This window comes from Peromyscus maniculatus, chromosome 7 (assembly GCF_049852395.1).
Source record: "Peromyscus maniculatus bairdii isolate BWxNUB_F1_BW_parent chromosome 7, HU_Pman_BW_mat_3.1, whole genome shotgun sequence".
Lineage (NCBI taxonomy): Eukaryota > Metazoa > Chordata > Mammalia > Rodentia > Cricetidae > Peromyscus > Peromyscus maniculatus.
The window spans coordinates 118207629-118228710 of NC_134858.1; the positions used below are offsets into that span (position 1 = coordinate 118207629).

A 21082-nucleotide genomic window follows, 5' to 3' on the forward strand; every position below is an offset into this window, starting at 1 on the left:
GCACTCCACACCCTGCTCACACATCTCTGGGGGAGCACTCCACACCCTGCTCACACCTCTCTGGGGGAACACTCCACACCCTGCTCACACATCTCTGGGGGAGCACTCCACACCCTGCTCACACCTCTCTGGGGAAGCACTCCACACCCTGCTCACACATCTCTGAGGGAGCACTCCACACCCTGCTCACACCTCTCTGGGGGAGCACTCCACACCCTGCTCACACATCTCTGAGGGATCACTCCACATCCTGCTCACACCTCTCTGGGGGAGCACTCCACACCCTGCTCACACATCTCTGGGGGAGCACTCCACACCCTGCTCACACCTCTCTGGGGGAACACTCCACACCCTGCTCACACATCTCTGAGAGAGCCATTCTGCGTCTCCTTTGGTCTCTCCTGCGGTGGGAGGGGCAGAAAGAGCCTTTGTCACTGGGATAGGAGGGTGTGGGGGTGTCACCACAACCAGCCGGGAGGGCTCCAGGATCCCAAGTCCCCTGTCCTCATGGATGCTTTCGGTGGTTATGTGAAATGTCCTCTCTCCTAAGCCTACTGTGTTCAAAACAAACACCTCCTGTGCTGGTCTGCAGCTCCTAATCCTTGCGGAGGAAAACAGCCTCACTGTGGTTGTTCACCCTTGAGCTGCAGGTCCTCATCCTGGGGCTGTGCCTGAAGCTCACATATCCCTCTTTCCACAGCGTTCCCAGTCTGCATTCTCCTTCACTACAGAAGATGCTCTGAAGACCTGCTCAGCAGAGGCTGTACCGAGGCGGCCCAGGGACCGTGGCCAGCGTCTGCGGGAGGAGTCTGCTCTGCCCAGCTGGAAGAGCTTGGACGAACTGGACGGAACAAGTAATGGGGTTTTTGTTGTTTGTCTTGTTTCGTTGAGGTTTTCAGACCTCACGGAGCCCAGGCTGGCTCCTAACTCCCAATAGCCAAAAATGGCCTTGAACATCTGATCCTTCTGCCTCCATTTCTCATTGCTGAGATGACAGATGGGTGCCACCACTCCCTGGCTCCACGTGGGTTTCACAAGTGCAGTCTTACCAGCTGTTGAATGGCCTTTCGGCTCTTCTGTGTGTTAGTGCATGTGTGCGTGTGTGCATGCATGTATCTGTCTGTCTGTCCGTAAAAGGGTCCCTGAGAGGCAGATAGCTCGCCTGTCCTAAGGGATGGCACTTTGGTTTGCTTGCCCTGTTGTTCTTACTGCTTACTTCTAGAATGTTCTGCCTCTCCCTTAGGGGATGCAACTCACATCGACATCTGTAATGCATGGTCCTTTAGATAAATCTGTTAAGTCTTACTTAGGCTCAGTTACTTTCCGAAGCTCTCACGCAATGGTTATGACCATGTAAATAGAAGCCAGGGGCCACGAAGCCCCCACTTGGGGATCTTGTGCCTTCCAGCACAGGTCTGCTCCTCACGTAGTAAACACGCAGCAGAAGATGGGCCCACATGTTGTCCCATGAAGCAGCTGTTAGTGGTATCCTCAACCTGTGTTGTAGCTCAGACCCAGATCCCTTCCCTGAATAGCAAAGATACTTAACAGCAAAGTGGCCACCCTAGAAGTAAACTTTTAAAGACTTTTAGCTGCCATTTCCCCTCTAAAACTAACTAATAGCCTACAAAGACTCAGAAATGCTTAATATCTGTTAGTCTGAGGATATCCTGTGAGAGATCCTGTTAACCCTCTAGTGCTTGGTGGGTAGCTGATGGGTGGAATAGCTGATGGGTAGAGTAATTGATGGATGGAGTAGCTGATAGATGGAGTAGCTGATGGATGGAGTAGCTGATGGGTGGAGTAGCTGATGGGTAGAGTAGCTGATGGGTGGAGTAGCTGATGGGTAGAGTAGCTGATGGGTGGAGTAGCTGATGGGTGGAGTAGCTGATGGGTGGAGTAGCTGATGGGTGGAGTAGCTGATGGGTAAAGTAGCTGATAGATGGAGTAGCTGATGGGTGGAGTAGCTGATGGGTGGAGTAGCTGATGGGTGGAGTAGCTGATGGATAGAGTAGCTGATAGATGGAATAGCTGATGGATGGAGTAGCTGATGGGTGGATAGCTGATGGGTGGAGACTGCGCAGCCACAACACTCAGAGATGGCAGCCCAGCGCTTTCTTTATCTGTGTGGTTTTATGGTTTGAGTTTTTAACTACTTTTCATCCCTAGACACACCATTCAGATACCCAGCATGCTCATGTCCCCTGCTTCTCTCCCCCTTTCCTCTCTCCTACCTCTTTCTTTCTCTGGTCCCTTCTCTCTCTCCTTTCTCTCCTCATTCTGTCTCCTTCTTCTCTCTCTCTTCTCTGTCTCCCCACTTCCCCTTTTATCTTCTCTCCAGCTCCCTCTGCTCTCTGTCACTGGAGCCAGCAGCAGAATGACTCTCATCCCACCGTGTATTGTATATTAGAGCACAAGTACCACATTCTGACCTGACCGTCCCTGGAACTGGGCAGTGGGAGGTTTGTGTGGGAAGGCTCCTCCTCTGCTGTCCTGTCTTGGGCTAGGGGACGCTTCACAGTCCCAAACCCCTACCCGGAATGTGGACTTGGCTTAGCTTTCCTCCCTCTGGTACCCACTCTCATGGGTCCTGCTGCACTTTGCATCTTCTGAGCGACTTTGACTTCCACCAGAGGCAGAGTCTAATGTGGGGACCTGGGGCTTATGATTCATTTGGGACTTGAGCCCAGAAAATGCACGAGGATAGACGGACATGAGATGAGGAAGGAAAGGCAGCAGATGACTTATGATCCAGGTGCTTATCACTGGGGTGGCTGGAGCTACTCCCCGGGAAGCCCTTAAGCTCACATAAAAGAGTTACCTGCCAATCGGGCAAGGAAGGTGGGTACTTAGCCCACAAGCCCCCCAGTTATGATCTCCCAGCAGGGGCAATTCACAGGCATCCAAGCCCTAGCCCAGGACACGTAACATGGCTCTTGAACCTAGGTTATGATTCCTCTGAAGAATTGGAATGCTGGCAGCCAGAAGTCCCGCCGGGGCGCTCTGCCAGGGCGCCAGCTACAGCTGTGCATGGAGAGCGCAGGGTCTGCTGTGGGAGTCAGCGCTGCCTTGGCTGGCTCTGAGGAGCTTTGTGGAGTGGCTGAGCACCCTGGCTCCCCTGGCCACTCAGCCTGCACCCCCAGCACTGACAGAGACCTCTGCTTCACAGAGGGCACAGGCAACACTGAATAATGACAACAGCATGCACACCTGCTTTCTAAATGCATAACTGTGGAGTGGGTGGGTGTGGGTCCACGATCTGGTGCTAAAGTCCACTTCTGTGATCAACTCGGTAGATGAGAAAAGCTGAGAATGCTCAGTGTATCCGGCTCTCTGGGCTTCATAGTCCATGTCACGATGTCCCACAGACAGCAATGGGGGGGGGGGGGGGAGTCCCGCTAACCCCGCTGACAAGCCAGGAAACAGCCTGGGGTACTCTCTGACCTGAGCCTTCTGCTGGTAATGTTGCATCCAGGGTTCAGCCTGAACCCCAGGTTCTTTCCAAATTCTCTTCTCTAACGTTATTTATTTATTATGTTTGATGTTTTGTATGTATATGTTGAGGGCGCATATACTTACAAAGAGGGCATCAGATCCCCTGAAACTGGTATAACAAACTATTGTGAGCCACGGTGTGGGTACTAGGAATTGAACGTGGGTTCTCTAGAAGAGCAGCCTGCGCTCTTAACCACTGAGCCATCTCTCCAGCTCCAAGCCCTTGGATTTACTCTTCACTACAGCATCCCTGTTTACACGTGGGTGTGAGAAAAGGAGCTACGGAGAATGCATCTTGGGCAGGGGGGTAGCTCTGGTGCTAAAATGTTTGCTGTGAAGCATGAGGTCCAGAGTTCAATTCCCCAGATCCCACATTAAAAAAAAAAAAAAAAAAAATCAGGCATGGGCTGGAGAGACGGCTCAGTGCTGACTGTTCTTGCCGAGTGCCTGGCTTTTGTTCCCAGCACACATATCAGGTGACTCAAAACTGCTCGTAACTCCAGTTCCTGTAGATCAGATGCCCTCTGGCCCCACGGGCGCCTATATACTTGATGTAAACTTAGCAGGCATGCACACATATGCGTAAGTAAAGATTAAATAATTCTTTGAAGGAGACGGGGACCCCTGGGGTTTCTGACCAGCCAGTTGAGGTGGGTCAGTGAGATGCAGCTTCAGCGGGAGGTCCTGTCTTAAAAACTGAGGTGGAAGGCTGGGAGGTGGCTTGGTGGTTAAAGCACCAGCCACACCAACGTGAAGAGGGGAGTTCAGATCCCCAGAACCCTCGTAAATGCCTGGTGGGCGTGACAGCCGCCTGTAATTCCAGCTCCAGAAGGCAGAGATGGAGTCCCCAGACAAAGCCGGCTGGACAGAAGAGTGTACCAGTGAGCTCTGGTTTGACAGGGGGACCCCGCCTCAAAGAAAAAGGAGGAAGACCACCTGCAGGGCTCCACATGCATGTACACCCACATGCATGCGATGAACATGTACATGCATGCACACACACACACACACATGTGCATGCACACACATGAATCTTCTGCTCTGAGCAAGCATGGTATAAGCATTTCCTGCTGTCCTCCTCGTGACAACTCAGGGAGCTGTTGCCTGTCCTTTTCATCAGTGAGAGAAGTGGGGAGTCTGAGACCCTGCAGCTGCTGCCTGGCTTTGATCTTTGTGCCCCAGCTTGGAGACCTCTGTTCTTTCCACTGTGAACCCTGTCCCCAGGGCAGAGCAGGCTAATTTACTTCTTGGACAAGAAGGTGGCTGGGATCCAGGTCCTGCCTCAGGCCTTGTCACCGGGAGGCTGCCGAGTGAGCCATGTGCGCGGTCAGCCAGGACACAAGGCAGAAGATGGAAAGCCAGGGCCTTGAGAACAGACTCTGGGACTAGAGGGCCTGGAGGTGGCCTCAGGGTGTGGCAGGGATGGACAGTAGAATAGGGAGTGGCAGGAGGCCCCCAGGTCACCTCTCCTTGTGGTCGGGGTCCAGTGTCCTCATGGTGTGAGAAAGCCCTAGTTTTTCAGAGGAAAGAGGATCCAGTGTTCTGCCAGGGTGAGTTGCAGTAGACAGTTGGTGTGAAACTGGGTCACTGGATTGAAAACACACATTCCACCAGCCTCTGCTTTCCTCCGGGCTGGAGTTCTGCAGTGGCCAGGCAATGGCAACGCTCTGTGGAGACCACTCTTCCATGGAGCAGCAATATGATTAGGAAGCCTGTATCATTTATGTAGTTCGAATCGGGCCCTTGTCTCGAGGTCTTGGACAAATCTGTAGCCCTGGTCCAGAAGCTAACATCCAAGTACAAGCTGAAGAACAGTCCCTAAGAACAAAGCTCTTAGCCTGCTTTGCCCACCCTTGGAGGAAAGCAGCCTCTCCCAGCAACTGCTGTGCCTGAGGAACTAGTAGCTCCCAAAGGAGCTTCTGACATGGGGGCAGCAAACATTCTCCTGATGCTCCTTGCATGTGGGTGAGGCCTGGAGGCCCAGCCCTCGGTCACCCCAGGTGACTTGGGTCCACAGCTCAGGAGGGCTCCAGCCTCCCTCGGACTTTGCCTTATAGTGGGCCCAGGGCTGCCTTGGAGTTGAGAAAGGAGGCAAGGGGAGAGCCGCCTCTCTGCTGCCTCGTTTTCATTCCAGCCTCTGAAACAAGAAACACCAATCACATTCAGCCTCGAGTCCTCTCCAAAACCCTGGGGTAAGGAAATCATAGACTTCAGTGCCCGTCCCGTGAGGCTGTAGGGGTGACAGCTGTGAAAATCCTCGGGGCAGGACGTAGAATTACCCCTCATCAGCGAGGGGAAACTGAGGACCTAAGAGAGAAACCCATGGCCGGTGTCAGGGAAGAAGAACTTGGGCAGGCTGCTGTGGTTCTCTCCCTCCCTTCTGCCAGCCTCAGGCCAGTGTGGGGCAGCTCTCAGGAGGCCTGAAAAGGGACCGTGCCTCTAAGTCTCACTCCATCTGTGAGGCCCCCAGGATCCCTGAGAACTCTTTTTGTTTTAATAATATTTCTACCCTTTAATTTTTTGTGTATGTATAAGATGTATTTTGATTATATCCACCCTCAGTACCTCCTTCCAACTACCCCCAGGACCTCTCAACCCATTTTCCTCCAATTTTATGCCAAATCATCATCATCCTGAGGTCAATCAGTCCTGGGGCATCAGCAACCTACCAGGGTCCACATCTCCAAAGACAAACGGCCCCGCCTCCCTCTGCAGCCATCAACTGCCCATAGCTCCTGTGTTAGGGGTGGGGCCCTGTGAGCCCCTCCCCCACCCACACTGGGACGATGACTGACTTGATACTCATGCGGTAACCACAGCTGTGAGTCGCTGTGTGCCACAGCCACGCCACGTCTGTACGTCGGCATTCCTCAGCTCTCCTCCCCGTTCTCCGTCTCACAGTCTTTCAGACCACACTTCCATGATGTTCCCTGAGCCTTGGGTGGGAGAAGTTGATATTGATGATGCCCATCTATGGCTGAGCACTCAACCCCCTGTGAGTTGGGTGTGTATTCCTGCTCGTCCTAAAGGCAATTGTTCCACAAACGCACAGGGACCAGTCATGGGAGAGGACATGCTGCCCAGATTGTTCCTACAGCGATAATGGACCTCCTCTGGTCTCTCTCTCCTCTCACCTACAGATCTGGCCCCCGTTTTGCAGAGTCCTGATGGGAACTGGATGGCCTTGAAGGATGATGGTATACGGCCCCCAAACCGCCTGCTGGCCAAACCGAAGAGTGGGACCCTTCAGGCCCTGGAGGTGGCGTCCAGTGTGACATCTGCCTATGATGAGATAGGTTCTGACAGCGAGGAAGACTTTGACTATAGTGAGGTCTTGAGTAAGCTGCGCCCACTGTCCCAGAGCAGGCCCAAGCAATCCCAGCCTCAGCCTGCACAGCCTCAGTGTCCTGGCCAAGGTCCCTTAGCCACCACTCCCTCAAACCCTGAAGCCATGGGCTCCGATTCAGAGACTTCCTCCACTAGCTCATCTCGGGAAGCTGGACGCCGGGCTAGGCTGTCCTGGCTGCAGAGGAAGGCCCCCAAGAACCCCACAGCAGAGAAGATACGCCTCCAGGGAGAGCTGGATATAAATTTCAACCCCCAGACAGCCAGTGGAGAGACTTCTGACAGCAGTGATCTGGAAGAGGCCCTCCACAGTGCAGAACGCAGGGCCAGGCGGTGGAGAAGGGCCCGAGTGGACCCAGAGGAGCCAAACAGAGGGCTGTCTTCACCTGGTGCCCATCCGCAGGGTCTGCACACACCTCAGGTAAGGCACGTTCACCTGCACACACACACACACACACACACACACACACACACACACACACACACACACACACGCTTTGGAAGTAGGATGACCCTGACCCTTCTCCACATGTGGTGGCCTAGAGAGCCCGGGTTTGGGATCTGCTATCTAAGACCCTATTGACCTTGCTGCCAGGCAGCCGAGTGACCCCGAGCCAAGTCACATCAACCCTCTGTGTCCTTGTCCTAGACTTTCTTGTCACTGTGAACAAATGCCTGGCAAACAATCCCGAGGGAGTTTTCATTTGGGCTCACGGTTCTGGAGGCTTCCGTCGTGAGTGTGTCCCCTGCGTTTGACAGAACGCATTGAATGGCAGAGGCGGGTGGTAGAGGGGCTTCTTCAGTTCATAGTAGACAGGAAGACGAGAAAGTGAGCGAGAGAGAGAGAGAGAGAGAGAGAGAGAGAGAGAGAGAGAGAGAGAGAGAGAGAGAGAGAGAGAGAGAGAGCCAAAGCAGGGCTCGGGAGACGGCTCCGTGGGTCATGGACTTGCAGTGTAAGCTTGAAGACCGAGTTCAGTCCCCACCTACGTTAAAAGCCAAGCCTGACGGCACACTTGCCATCTTGGTTCTGGGGAGCCAGAGACAGGAGAACCCTCGCAGTCGCCCCCCGGCCAGCCTAGCCTTCGTGGTGAGTCCCCTACCGTTGAGGAACGCTGTCTAAAAAACAAGGTGGATGGTTCCTGAGGAAGGACATCTGAAGTTAATCTCTGGCCTCTACGTGTTCTTACACACATAAACACACAAACTAGTTAATTATTACCTTTTTAAAAAATAAGGAAAAACCAAGGCAACATATATATCCAAGGAGCGTTCCTAATCATTGCATGATTCAAACCAGGGTGCCTGAGGCTTCCTCTTTACTACCCATGCCCAAGCATCAGTCTTTGAAAGGCACCTGCCTTCGTTGGGGTTTCTATTGCTGTGATGAAACACCATGACCAAAAGCAACTTGGGGTAGGAGGTGTTAGCTCACAGCTCCCAGGTCACACTTCATCCTTGAGGAAAGCCAGGGCAGGAACTCAGATGGAGCAAGCGGAGGCCATGGAGGGGAGCTGCTTACTGGCTGGCTCCTCACAGCTTGCTCAGCCTGCTTTCTTATTCAACCCAGGACCACTGGCCCCAGGGTGGTGCAGTGAGCTGGGCCCCCCACATCATCATCAATTAAAAAAAAAATGCACCACAACCTTGCCCGCAGGCCAAGCTAGGGAGGCTTTCCTCAGCTGAAATTCCCTCTTCCCAGCTGACTCTAGCCTGTGTCAAGTTGACAAAATAAAACCAAGCCGACCAGCACCAAGTAGGGAGAAGCCATCCAGAAGATGCTGGTACACTCCCTGTCTATCCTCCCCTGGGAGGGACCTTGAGCAAGTAGCAGTACCCTCTCATCTCCACTAGGTGGGGATGCTGCTACACTGCCAGAGGGGTCCAAACCTTTAGTGTCCTTCACAGGACAGTTTTCATTCCGCCCCCACCCCTGCCCCGGGAATGAAATAAAATAAAAATTACATATTTAAACTGTTACTTTAGACATCTATAAATAATATAAGATGAAGCAAATTAATGTGCTATAATATACAAATATTAAACTGTACTAATGGCGTTTCCTGCCAGGCATGGTGGCACATGCCTATAATTCCAGTACTCCAAAGTCATGGCAGGAGAATCATGTATTAGAGACTAGCCTGCGCTACATATTGAGTTCCAGTCTAGCCTGGGCTAGATAATGAGACCCCCTCCCCCATTTCAGAAAACAAACAGGGTGAAGAGATGGCTTGACAGTTCAGAGCACTCGCTGCTCTTGAAGAGGACCTGGATTCGGTTCCACCACCCACATGACAGCTCACAGGTGCCTATAACTGCAGTTCCAGGGATCTGACGTCCTCTTTCTGAGCACCAAGGGCACCTGCACACAAATGGTGCACATACAGACAGTCACACGCATACACATAAATTAAAAATTAAATAAAAATAAAATCTAGCTCAATGGTATATCCCCAAAATGACCATGGGTGTATTTTGTGTGAGGTCATTTTTTTAGGTTTTCTATAGCTGAGGTGAAACACCATGATCTAAGCAACTTGGGGAGGAAAGGGTTTATTTGCCTTCCACTTCCACATCACTGTTCATCACGGAAGGAAGTCAGGACAGGAACTCAGAGGGGCAGGAACCTGAAGACAGGAGCTGATGCAGAGACCATGGAGGGGCGCTGTTTACTGACTTGCTCAGCCTGCTTTCTTATAGAACCCAGGACCACCAGCCTAGGGATGGCACCACCTACAATGGGCTGGGCCCTCCCCATCAATCACTAATTAAGAAAATGCCTTACAGACTTGCCTACAGCCTGATCTTATGGAGGCGTTTTCTCAGTTGGGGTTTCCTTCTCTCAGATGATTTTGGCTTGTGTCAAGTTGACATCAAACCATCCAGCACAGCCATTTTTGTGTGTTCATATGCATACAGTGCACTTAAATCTAACTCAGCAAGTCTGTCTGTGCTTGGCATCATGCTGTCCGTCTTCTTCCGTAACTCCCTAATTCCCAACCGTAAGTGGTACAGAGGGGTTGGCACACAATGGTCTGGGCATTCTGTGTGCAAAAGATTTCAGCAAGATAGTGTAAAGAGCAGAGGATCAGCCTCCCAGAATGCAGGCAAGAAGGAATACACCGTAGAAAATTAAAAACCAGGAGTGGGGCGATGGGTAGTTGACAAGCACAAGGGCCCGAATCTCATCCCCAGAACACATGTAAAGACCCAGGCCTGGTGGGGCAGGCTTGTAATCCCTGTGCTGGGTGGGGGCAGAAGCTTCATGTCTTTGGGGCTTGCTGGAAGCAGCCTCGCCTACATAGTAGCCCCAGGCCAGTGGGAGACCCTGTCACACAAAAATTAAAAACAGCAATAAACACATTAAAAGTCAGTCTTTGGGGAAGATTTTAATGGTCATTTTTAATTAGGTGTGTGTGTGTGTGTGTATTTGTGTGTCTGAGTTTAGGTTTGTAATTAATTGTGAATGCAGTGGCCAGACATGGGTGTTGGGAACCAGATTCTCGTCCTCTTCAAGAGCAATCAGTGCTCTTAATCCCTGAGTCACCCCTCCAGTCCTCAGATCCGGCTCAGTGTGGGCACCTCCTGCCGTTCACGGACGATTCTAAGCAATGGCACTGATAACAAACTTTTTCCGAGGAGCCAAGTGGCTTCCAAACCCCACTCAGGATGCCACTGGTTCATCCTTTCCCAAAGCGATGGACATTTAAAGATTTGGTCCATGCTTCTGGGCTCCAGACAGCCACACGGAATGTCGCCATGCAAATTTAAAGACTTGTCAAATTAAGCTCTCAGACCTCCTAGATGTTTACATAGCCATGACAGTGTATGGGCGGGTATGTTTTGCACATGTCATCAACAATGTCATTGTTAGTCTGTTCAGTTTCTGCCGATTCTATGTGAGAAAAAAATCTTTTTAGTTAACATTTGCATAGTTTTCACTGAGATGTTTCTTCCCAGATTTTAAAACTGTTCACATTTTTTTAATGTGAAAAATGCATTTATATGTTTTATCTGTCATCTTACTCAGCTATTTATCTTTTATTTTGGTGTTTTGAGACAGGGTCTCAATATATGGTGTTGGCTGGTCTGGAACTCATTGTATAGACCAGGTTGGCTTCAAATCCATAGAGATCCTCCTGCTTCCGCCTCCCAAATGCTGAGATTAAAGGTGTGCCCCACCACACCCGGCTTAAGTACATTTTACAAAGAAGTTGGTTTTTGTCTCAATAACAGTGTGTTTGGGGCTGGGCGTGTAGCTCACTTGGCAGAGTACTAGCGTAGCTTGCTTAAGGAACTGGGTTCTGTCCCCAGCACCACACTAAAGAGGCATGTTGACACATGCCTGCGATCCCAGCAGTTGATAATCGGGTGCGAGGTCATCTCAACTACATAGTAAGTTGAGTTCAAGGCCAGCCTGGGCTACATGAGACCCTGCTAGTTGTCTTCTTTATTGTTTTATTATTTAATGACATAAATTCTCAAGCTTATACATTTTTTACCTTTTTCATGATGCTGTACAGGTTTGTATTTTTGCATTGATCTGTTTGGCTCAGGTAGACTTCACTTTTCTGAGTGTGAAGTAAGAGCCCTGCTTATTCTCAAATTACTCCTTTGTTTCCAAATGATTATTATGTCATCAGGCATGTGTCTGCTGGTATCAGATGCCTTCGTCAACAGGCATGGAGTTATGTTATTACCATTCATCTGTACAAATCCTACTGTTTCATTATAAATTTCTTACAGTACATGTTGCTGTCTGGTGGATAGTTGTGTGTGTGCACGTGTGTGCGTGTGCGTGTGTCTCAGTCCCTTCCCACCCTGTCTTGTTTTGGTTGATACTTACATCATTTTCTAAAACTCTCTTGGCATCTCTCAACTCTTTACTTATAATTGGTTTCTTAAAATCTGTTCAATTTGCAAAAAAAAAAAGTTTTCTTAGATTGCGCTGAATATATGCGTACACTTAGGAATAATTTATGTCTCTGTAATATTGAGCTTTTCCATCCAGGATTGTGTGGCACTTGTAAAGTTTTTATACTTTTGTTCAAAGCCCTCATACTTTTCTTGTTAAGTAATGTCTAATTTACATTTTAATGATACTGTAAGTGAGAATTTCTTTATCTGTTACATGTTCAGATTAGCTCCTATTGTAGAACGGTACTGACTTTGTGCCTTATAACCTAGTACTCTAATGGATCTTTTGTTAATTCTGCTAGTTATTCATGTGGAGTTCTTAGCTATTCTAATTATCTATAATAATGAACTCATTCATACCAGCAAGTGCTCCACCACAGAGCTATCTCCCCTCCTTCTCTTCCCTCTCCTTCTCTTTCTCCTGGGAACTCCTCCGTTTTGAGACAGACCCTCATTAAGTTGCTCAGGTGGGCCTTGAACTCACTCCCTGCCTTCAGTCTCCTAAGTAGCTGGGATTGTAGACCACTCGACCATTCTGCTCAGCCCAACCACACTTCGGTCTTCTCCTTTCCATCTTTACACTCATTCCTTTCTCCTGTTTTGTTACAGAGGTGATAGTCTGTGCTCACTGTGAAGTCACAGGATCTGGGATCTTCCTGTCCTTGGTGACCTGCCCCAGGGGTTTGCAGTGGGGTCTGCCGCCCCAGGGGTTCACAGTGGGGTCTGCCACCCCAGGGGTCCACAGTGGGGTCTGCCGCCCCAGGGGTTCACAGTGGGGTCTGCCGCCCCAGGGGTCCCACAGTGGGGTCTGCCGCCCCAGAGGTCCACAGTGGGGTCTGCCGCCCCAGGGGTCCACAGTGGGGTCTGCCGCCCCAGGGGTCCACAGTGGGGTCTGCCGCCCCAGGGGTTCACAGTGTGGTCTGCCGCCCCAGGGGTTCACAGTGGGGTCTGACGCTCCAGGGGTTCACAGTGGGGTCTGCCGCCCCAGGGGTTCACAGTGGGGTCTGCCACCCCAGGGGTTCACAGTGGGGTCTGCCACCCCAGGGGTTCACAGTGGGCTCTGCCGCCCCAGGGGTTCACAGTGGGCTCTGCCGCCCCAGGGGTCCACAGTGGGGTCAGCCACTTGCCTCCAGTTGAGCAGCTCTTATCAAAACGAAGAAGCCTTTCCTAGAGCCCTAAATAATGTAATCAGGAATGGGGTTTGGTTTGGGTTTGTAAGACAGGGTCTTCTCACCATGGAGCCCAGGTGGCCTGGAACCCACTGTGGCCCAGGCTGACCAGGGCAGTCCTTCAGCCTTAACTCCCAAGTGCTGTGACTCTAAGTGTGAGGCCCCATGCCTGGCCAGTTTTTTTCTATAATCTGTTCATGTTGTTAATCACATTAATATATGTCTTAATTTTGAGTTGACTTAGCATTTGTTATATATGATTCCCTAGATCGTGACTCCTGTCTGAAAGAACTGAATCCCATTCGTATGCTAACTTGTTGAGTTCACTGTTAGCTTCTAAGAATGGTTGACCACAAGCCTGGAGACAAGGCTCAGCAATTAGGACTGTTTATTGCTCTTGCACGGCACCCAGGTTCAGTTCCCAGCACCCACATAGTGGCTCTCAAATGCCTGTAACTCCAGCTCCACAGAATCTAATGCCCTCTTCTGGCCACCACAGGCACTGCACTCACATGCATATACCCACACATAGGCACATGGTTAATTTCATTTCTATGTAGCACATGAAGGAATTGAAAGTAAGGCTTATTCTCAGATGACAAAGCACAAGGCTCAGCTATGTTGGATTGCTGTTTATTTGTTTTGTGGCATGCATTAAACTGCCATTTCTGAACCAAGAGTTGAGGTTGGTAGAGTACCAAAGAGAAGAAAACAAAATGATTCTACTTACAAGTAAGAGAACAGCTGGACCTACCTGCCTATTTTCCTGCCCATTCTTATGGTTTTTGTATTTAATGAGAAATTCTCCTTCTTTTACTGAAAACAAACTGATTTCTGTTGCTTTTTGGCACGGTGGAGTGCCATCCTTTTGTGGGTCTGCCCACAGTTTTGGTGGATGATTTGGCAAGGTTGTGTAAGGCTGTTTGCCAAACACCATTTTAACATGGAAGCTGGCTGGTGAATTTCACTGATGGGAACTTGAGGGTCACTGGTGGCTGCTATTTTAGCTTCCTGCAATGATTTATTTTTGGTTGTACTCATTTGTGGAGCTGTTTTCTTGGGGCAAATTTGGTTCCATCCAGCATTCTAGGTCCTAATTATTCTCCAAAAATGTGTTAAGAATCTTGGATCTATGAAATAGCTCAGCAGGTAAAGGTGCTTGCCGCCAAGCCTGATGACCTGAGTTGGATCCCCAGAACCTAGATGTGAAGGGGGAAACTGACTCCCACAGGGTCCTCGGATCTCACATGTGTGCTGAGACATGTGAGTGCCCACATGCCTACATATACACACAGTAAATAAAGTAATAAATAAATGCAAAAGAATCTTACCATATGAGCAGCTAATAATCTTCGTATATCTAATAACAGATAAATATTCCTGTATTTACTATGTTGTTCATAGAAAACACAGAAAATCCAGCAATAAGAAAAGGGAAATGGGGGGTGAGATGGGGTAGTTCAGAAAATGGATAGGGGGGTCCTGGTAAAGCTGACCTTCCACAGAGGATGGATGGAACTCTGTATTTGCCAAGCCACCACCACCACAAAAACCTTGGGCATAGGATTTTCCATACTTACCTTTTGGAACAAGATGATGGCAAGAACAAGTCTAGAAAGTGAGATCCCATTGAATCACCCCCTTCTTAATCCTTGTTGTGCGTGGGCCGTCTTGACACTAGGGTTGATCTTAGGCAGAAAGTGGGGCGGGGGTGATGGTGGACCCTTTTGAGAACCCATGAATTCTCTAGAAGCCATCTCCCCCTTGACTGAGTGGAGAACAGTCTTCATAGCCACAGGACCTCAGGGCTCTGCCTGTCTCCACCTCTCCGGCACCAGGAGCTCAGGCATGCACAGCCTGGCTTTACATGGCTCTGGGATCAAATCCAGGTCTCCAGATTTGTGCAGCAAGCACTTTGCAGACCGAGTGGTCTCCCCAGACCCTTGGACTGTGTTCTTTAAGCTTCCTTATGCTGACATCATCCGTCCATCTCCACCAGTCAGGCCAGGGCTGTCCTGAGTCCCATCAAACCCTCACCTGAGTGGCACACATTGTAAACTCCCTGGGACAGGGATGGTGGCATTCTTTACCTTCATGCCCCAATGGCCAGTACAGGATTCAGCACACAGTAGGTACTCAATCCATCTTTGCTGAATGTGGGCCCAAATCATCATTAACTAATTCTTGTATTTTCATGTGAGAAGCAGACATCAACTGTGGTAACTTTTTCAGCCCTGTGAAGGAGTGCTTCATGGTGTAAGCAGCGGAAGAATGTTTTGCTGGGTAGAACACCATGCCTTCAACTGCTGTTTAACTCTGCATTCTGGCTCAGACACATTTTCTCCTTTGCTCCAAGCTCTCTTCTCTCATTCTGAGCCTTAGTCTTCTAACGACATCAAGCCATTCTCTGCCCCTCAGATCTTCTGAGTCTTTCTGCTTCCTCCTGAGGAGTGTCTGACCCCATACCTACGTATGGAAATGTTCTCATCCTTCCTAAGCCTGCTCAGAGCTCATTCCTCCCAGCTGTTCTCACATCCCAGGCAAAGGAGCTCTTCCTTACCTAGTGCCCACAGAGCATCGGTCATCTCACGAGGTCCTCGGGGCTGGTCCTTACTCAGGACTCTGAAACAAATGGCGTCTCAGTGGTTCCTCTTTTCTTTTGAGTCAGTGTTTCAGAATTTCTGTTTCATGGATTCGGTTGTAAACATCCTCATGTGGACATCTGCCTTAGATTATCTAGTTACAGGCTGTACCAAGTAGAACTGAGGCACAGACACTGCAGAGGCTAGAGCAGTCTGCCAGGCATGCGCGCCACAAACAAGAGCCAGTTGTCTGGTTCACACCACCATGCCGAGGGGCGAGGACCTTCCTGTTAGGAGACTGGGAAAGAAATGCAATATCTACTTTTTGAGCTTTATTAATATTGTTGGTGATGTTCATTCATCAGTGCTTGAGTCTGAGAAAGTCCTCCTAAGAAAACTGACTGAGGAAAACCACAGGTCTTCCTTAGCCATACTGTTCTGCCTCTGTTATCAGGGTGACTCTCTACTCCCTCACTGTTGCCAGGGTCCGTTGACTCTCCACTCCATCACCGTTGCCAGGGTCCATTGACTCTCCACTCCCTCACCGTTGCCAGGGTCTGGGTGACTCTCCACTCCCTCACCGTTGCCAGGATCCGGGTGACTCTCCACCCCATCACCATTGCCAGGGTCCGGTGACTCTCCACCCCATCACTGTTGCCAGGGTCCGTTGACTCTCCACTCCCTCACCATTGCCAGGGTCCGGGTGACTCTCCACCCCATCACTGTTGCCAGGGTCCGGATGACTCTCCACCCCATCACCGTTGCCAGGATCCGGGTGACTCTCCACCCCATCACCATTGCCAGGGTCCGGGTGACTCTCCACCCCATCACTGTTGCCAGGGTCCGTTGACTCTCCACTCCCTCACCATTGCCAGGGTCCGGGTGACTCTCCACCCCATCACTGTTGCCAGGGTCCGGATGACTCTCCACCCCATCACCGTTGCCAGGGTCCGGTGACTCTCCACCCCATCACCGTTGCCAGGGTCCGTTGACTCTCTACTCCCTCACCGTTGCCAGGGTCCATTGACTCTCCACCCCATCACCGTTGCCAGGGTCCGTTGACTCTCCACTCCATCACCGTTGCCAGGGTCCGGGTGACTCTCTACTCCCTCACCGTTGCCAGGGTCTGATGACTCTCCACTCCCTCACCGTTGCCAGGGTCCGGGTGACTCTCCACCCATCACTGTTGCCAGGGTCCAGGTGACTCTCCACCCCATCACTGTTGCCAGGGTCCATTGACTCTCCACTCCATCACCATTGCCAGGGTCCGGGTGACTCTCCACTCCATCACCGTTGCCAGGATCCGGGTGACTCTCCACTCCATCACCGTTGCCAGGGTCTGTTGACTCTCCACCCCATCACCGTTGCCAGGGTCCGTTGACTCTCTACTCCCTCACCGTTGCCAGGGTCCGGGTGACTCTCCACTCCATCACCGTTGCCAGGGTCGGGGTGGCTCTCCACTCCCTCACCGTTGCCAGGGTCCGGGTGACTCTCCACCCCATCACCGTTGCCAGGGTCTGGATGGCTCTCCACTCCATCACCGTTGCCAGGGTCCGGTGACTCTCCACCCCATCACCGTTGCCAGGATCCGGTGACTCTCCACTCCCTCACCGTTGCCAGGGTCCATTGACTCTCCACTCCCTCACCGTTGCCAGGGTCTGGGTGACTCTCCACTCCCTCACCGTTGCCAGGGTCCGGGTGACTCTCCACCCCATCACCGTTGCCAGGGTCCGTTGACTCTCCACTCTACCGTTGCCAGGCTCCCTCCACTCCAGGTCCCTCTTCTGAGCTCTCTGACAACTGTGAAGAGCTCTCCTTCTCTCCCCACCAGTGTTCTTCTCTTTGCTCTGATGGAAAAAAAAAATGAATTCCCGGCTGTGTGCATCAAAAGGCAGAACAGGATGACTCTCATGAGTGAATCACCCTGCTGGGCGACTCCATTCTCCTTCTGTGTGTTAACTTGGTCTATTTAGCAGACTCCATTCTCCTTCAGTTTACTATTTTAGCCTATTTTTGCTCCATCAGAAATAACGGGTAAAAAGCGATGGTGGGTAACTGTGGTGGATAGTGAATAGAACATGTTTCAAGATAAGAAAAAGATTTCGAAGATCCTGTCGCAGACCTTAGGTTTGTAAATGACCAATGACTGTGTTGTGATTACAAAATAGAGTGAGTTTGATTCCATTTGAAAAATAAGTAAATTTTCCCTTTGTTCTTTAAAAAGAATGAGAGCTTTGAAATACCAAGCCCTAAAAATAGATAGAATGACTCCCCAAGGAACGTCCAAAGACTAAAATGAGCCCATGAGACCCAGATGGCATGCTATGTTACCATACAGGGACATTTCAACCCTCCAGAATATCTGTATTTTTCTTTGACAATCTCATACATGTGTACAATGTATCTCAACCCTAACCACCCCAACTCCTCCCTCCCACTCTCCTGGGTACCTCCCTGCACATTCTCCTCCCCCCCACCCCGTTTTAGTCCAGAGTTCCATTAGTGCTTCCGGCTGCAGTGCTGGCTGGTCTTGCTGACTTGCTTTTGTGCAACTAACCACAGCTGCAGTGGGTTCCTGAGTGCAGTGGTCAGGCCATGTCCAGGAGATGGCGTTCTACGGGTGCATGAGTGCAGTGGTCACGGGTTCACGAGTGCAGTGGTCACAGGTTCACGAGTGCAGTGGTCACAGGCTCACGAGTGCAGCGGTCACGGGATCACGGGTGCAGTGGTCACGGGCTCACGGGTGCAGTGGTCACAGACTCACGAGTGCAGTGGTCACAGGCTCACGGGTGCAGTGGTCACAGACTCACGAGTGCAGTGGTCACGGGCTCACGAGTACAGTGGTCATGCCACATCCAGAAGATGGGGTTCCACATCACGCCTCCTCATCCAGGCTTACATTCTCCCCCCCCCCCCGCTCTTCCATGATATCCCCTAAGCTTTTCGGGGGAGAGGGTGACATAAATGCCCCATTTAGAGAGAATGGACATTTCAGTACACATCTGCACAACCAAAACCCAAGAATACAGTAAGGGTCACAATCTTCATGGCATACTGGGGTCCCCACCCCCTACCCCACCTCACCCCATCCGCACCTGTAAGAGTCACATTCTTAGAAGGAGTTTAGCATATAATCACCAAATCGAAAGCAGGACCAGGAGGTGTGGTTTTTAACTGATGGGGGTATGGTTATTGGGGTATGGCACAGTGTGGCCCACACATGCGCACGGACCCTGTCCCATCAGTTCTGGAATACTCATCTTGCCTTTTTTCTTCTGAGCTAGGTGATGGCAGCACTTGAAGTCCCAGCTCAAGCGTTGCTTCTGCAGGGAAACCTTCCTGTCTATTTATGAGACATGCAGGTCCCACACACTGCCCACTGCAGGGTCCCTTCACTGCTCCCCGTTTACCGTTCTCTCTGCACCTAAAGGCACCTTGAATCCATGAGGAAGGTTTTGGTCTCCTCTGCCAGGAGGTTGCTAGTGGAAGAACCAGGCAAGCTTGCCCAGCCTGGCTGCTGACAGTTTGGGAGCACAAGAGACCTGAGAATGAAAAAGAATGAATTTGGGACTGGGGAGATGGCTCAGCTGATACAGCGCTTGCCTTACAGTAGGTAGGAGGATCTGAGTTCAACCCCAGGATTTAAAAAAAAAAAAAGAAAGAAAGAAAGAAAAAGAAAAAGGAAGGAAGGAAGGAAGGAAGGAAGGGAGGAAGGAAGGAAGGAAGGAAGGAAGGAAGGAAGGAGCCAGGTATGGGTGCATGCCTGGAGTCGTGGTGTTCTGGGGCCAGACAGTTGGGTCCCTGGGGCTTGCCTACTTGGTGAGCTCCAGGCAAGTGAGAATTGGACCCAGGGAGGTAGTCAGAGCCAACCCAGGGCAGAGGTGCACAGGCAGGGAATTCCAAACCTCAGAATAGAAGTCTCAGGGAAGGGAATAAAGTAGAGATCTGTGGAGCTCCGGGCACATGAGAGAGATCCTGTCTCAAAAACAAACAGGGTAAGCTGTAACTAAGTGTGGTCTGAGTAAGAACGGCCCCTGTGGGCTAACATACTTGAATGCTTAGTCACCAGGGAGTGGCCGTATTTGAAGTGATTAGAAGGATCCAGAGCCTTGTTAGAGGATGTGTGTCACTGAGAGTAGACTTTGAGGTTTCAAATACTCAAGCCTATTCAAGGCCCAGGCTCTCACACACTCTCTCTGCTTGCTGGGGGATGCAGCCCTCACCTACTTCTGCACCTGCCTGCACACTGCCATGCTTCCTACCATGATGATAACAGATTAAGCCTGTGAAACTGTAAGCCAAACCCAATTAACTGCTTTCTGTTATAAGAGTTGCTTTGGTCATGACTCTCTTCATAACAACAGAACAGTGACTAAGACACTAAGGAGCAATAGCTAAGGTTGTTCTCTGGTCTCCATGGTTCATATACAACCCACCCACATACACAAATCATGGATTCAAACACTATTCCAAGTGTGATACTCATCTACCTAAACTCTTTACCCAAGCGTTGAATATGTTAAAGAAAGCCTAAGCAAAGTGGAAATCAAGCAGGAAAAGTTGTCGCTGCCTGGGCTTCCTCCACTTGGGGGTTGTCGTGGGCAGCCGCAGCTCACTCCTCAGAGGAACCTTTATCCCCTGATCTGGTTACACACAGGTGTCAGACAACATGTCAGAGACAGACGTCAGCACCGAGGCTCAGAATTCCCGGACCAGCACAGACTCGGCAGAGGAGAAGCTGAGAAACAGATTGTACGAATTAGCCATGAAAATGAGCGAAAAGGAGACTTCTTCTGGGGAGGACCAGGAGTCCGAGCCCAAGACTGAACCCAAGAACCCGAAGGAAAGCCTCTCTTGTGAGGAGAACAGCCAGGGTGTCCAAGAGGAGCTAAAGAAGGTAAGTGCGGGAGACGTGTGCAGACAGCGCTGCAGCTGCAGTGTGTGTGTGTGTGTGTGTGTGTGTGTGTGTGTGTGTGTGTGTGTGTGTTTGTTTGTATAGAGATGTTCTGGGCCTCAGAAAGCTTCCTCTACAGTATTCAGCGCACGCACTCAAGAGAGAAAAAGAGAATTGTCTCGGTCCTTGCCAGGAACAAGGAACAATCAAGGAAGTCATCCAGACCATGTCTCCTGCTGTCCTTCATCTTTGAGTCTTCCAGCCCATGACCTTCCCTGTTCCCACTGAGCAAAAGCATGCCTTCCTCTTCCTCTCTTTTTGCTCATGGTTTGGGATTATGCACTATCCCCTCTTTAAAGCAGCGAAGAGGCTTCTATCCACGGTACAGGAGCTTTGTGTTCAAAGTGGCTGTCCGGACTCTGGCTGTGCCATTTTTACACCCCAGTTTGTTTATTTCAGCCCGATTCCTTTTCAAACCAATTTTAAACAGGTCAGCCCTGTTCTCAGGATCTCAAAACCCGATCACTGGGTCTTCAGCCCCAGACTCCTTCTCTTCCTTACAAGCAAACTGAGCTCCTAGTTACGTGGTTTGAGAAGCATGGATGATAAGCCAACCCCCAGCAGAAAGGGGTCACAGATGGCCCCCATTCCACTCTGCCTCTGCCCTCTGTGCCGGCTTTCCC

The 21082-nt window shown here is 50.7% G+C and overlaps 1 protein-coding gene across 3 annotated transcripts in view; it reads left to right on the forward strand.

Annotated features, from left to right (window-relative positions):
- Myrip (myosin VIIA and Rab interacting protein) overlaps positions 1 to 21082 on the forward strand; it is a 192828-nt gene that overhangs the window by 139393 nt on the left and 32353 nt on the right. For all 3 annotated transcript variants that reach the window (XM_015985631.3, XM_076577376.1, XM_042282005.2), the window contains 3 exons: positions 701 to 854; positions 6636 to 7261; positions 20163 to 20402. In XM_015985631.3, coding sequence (XP_015841117.3) covers positions 701 to 854; positions 6636 to 7261; positions 20163 to 20402 — 1020 coding nt within the window. The remainder of the gene's footprint in view (positions 1 to 700; positions 855 to 6635; positions 7262 to 20162; positions 20403 to 21082) is intronic.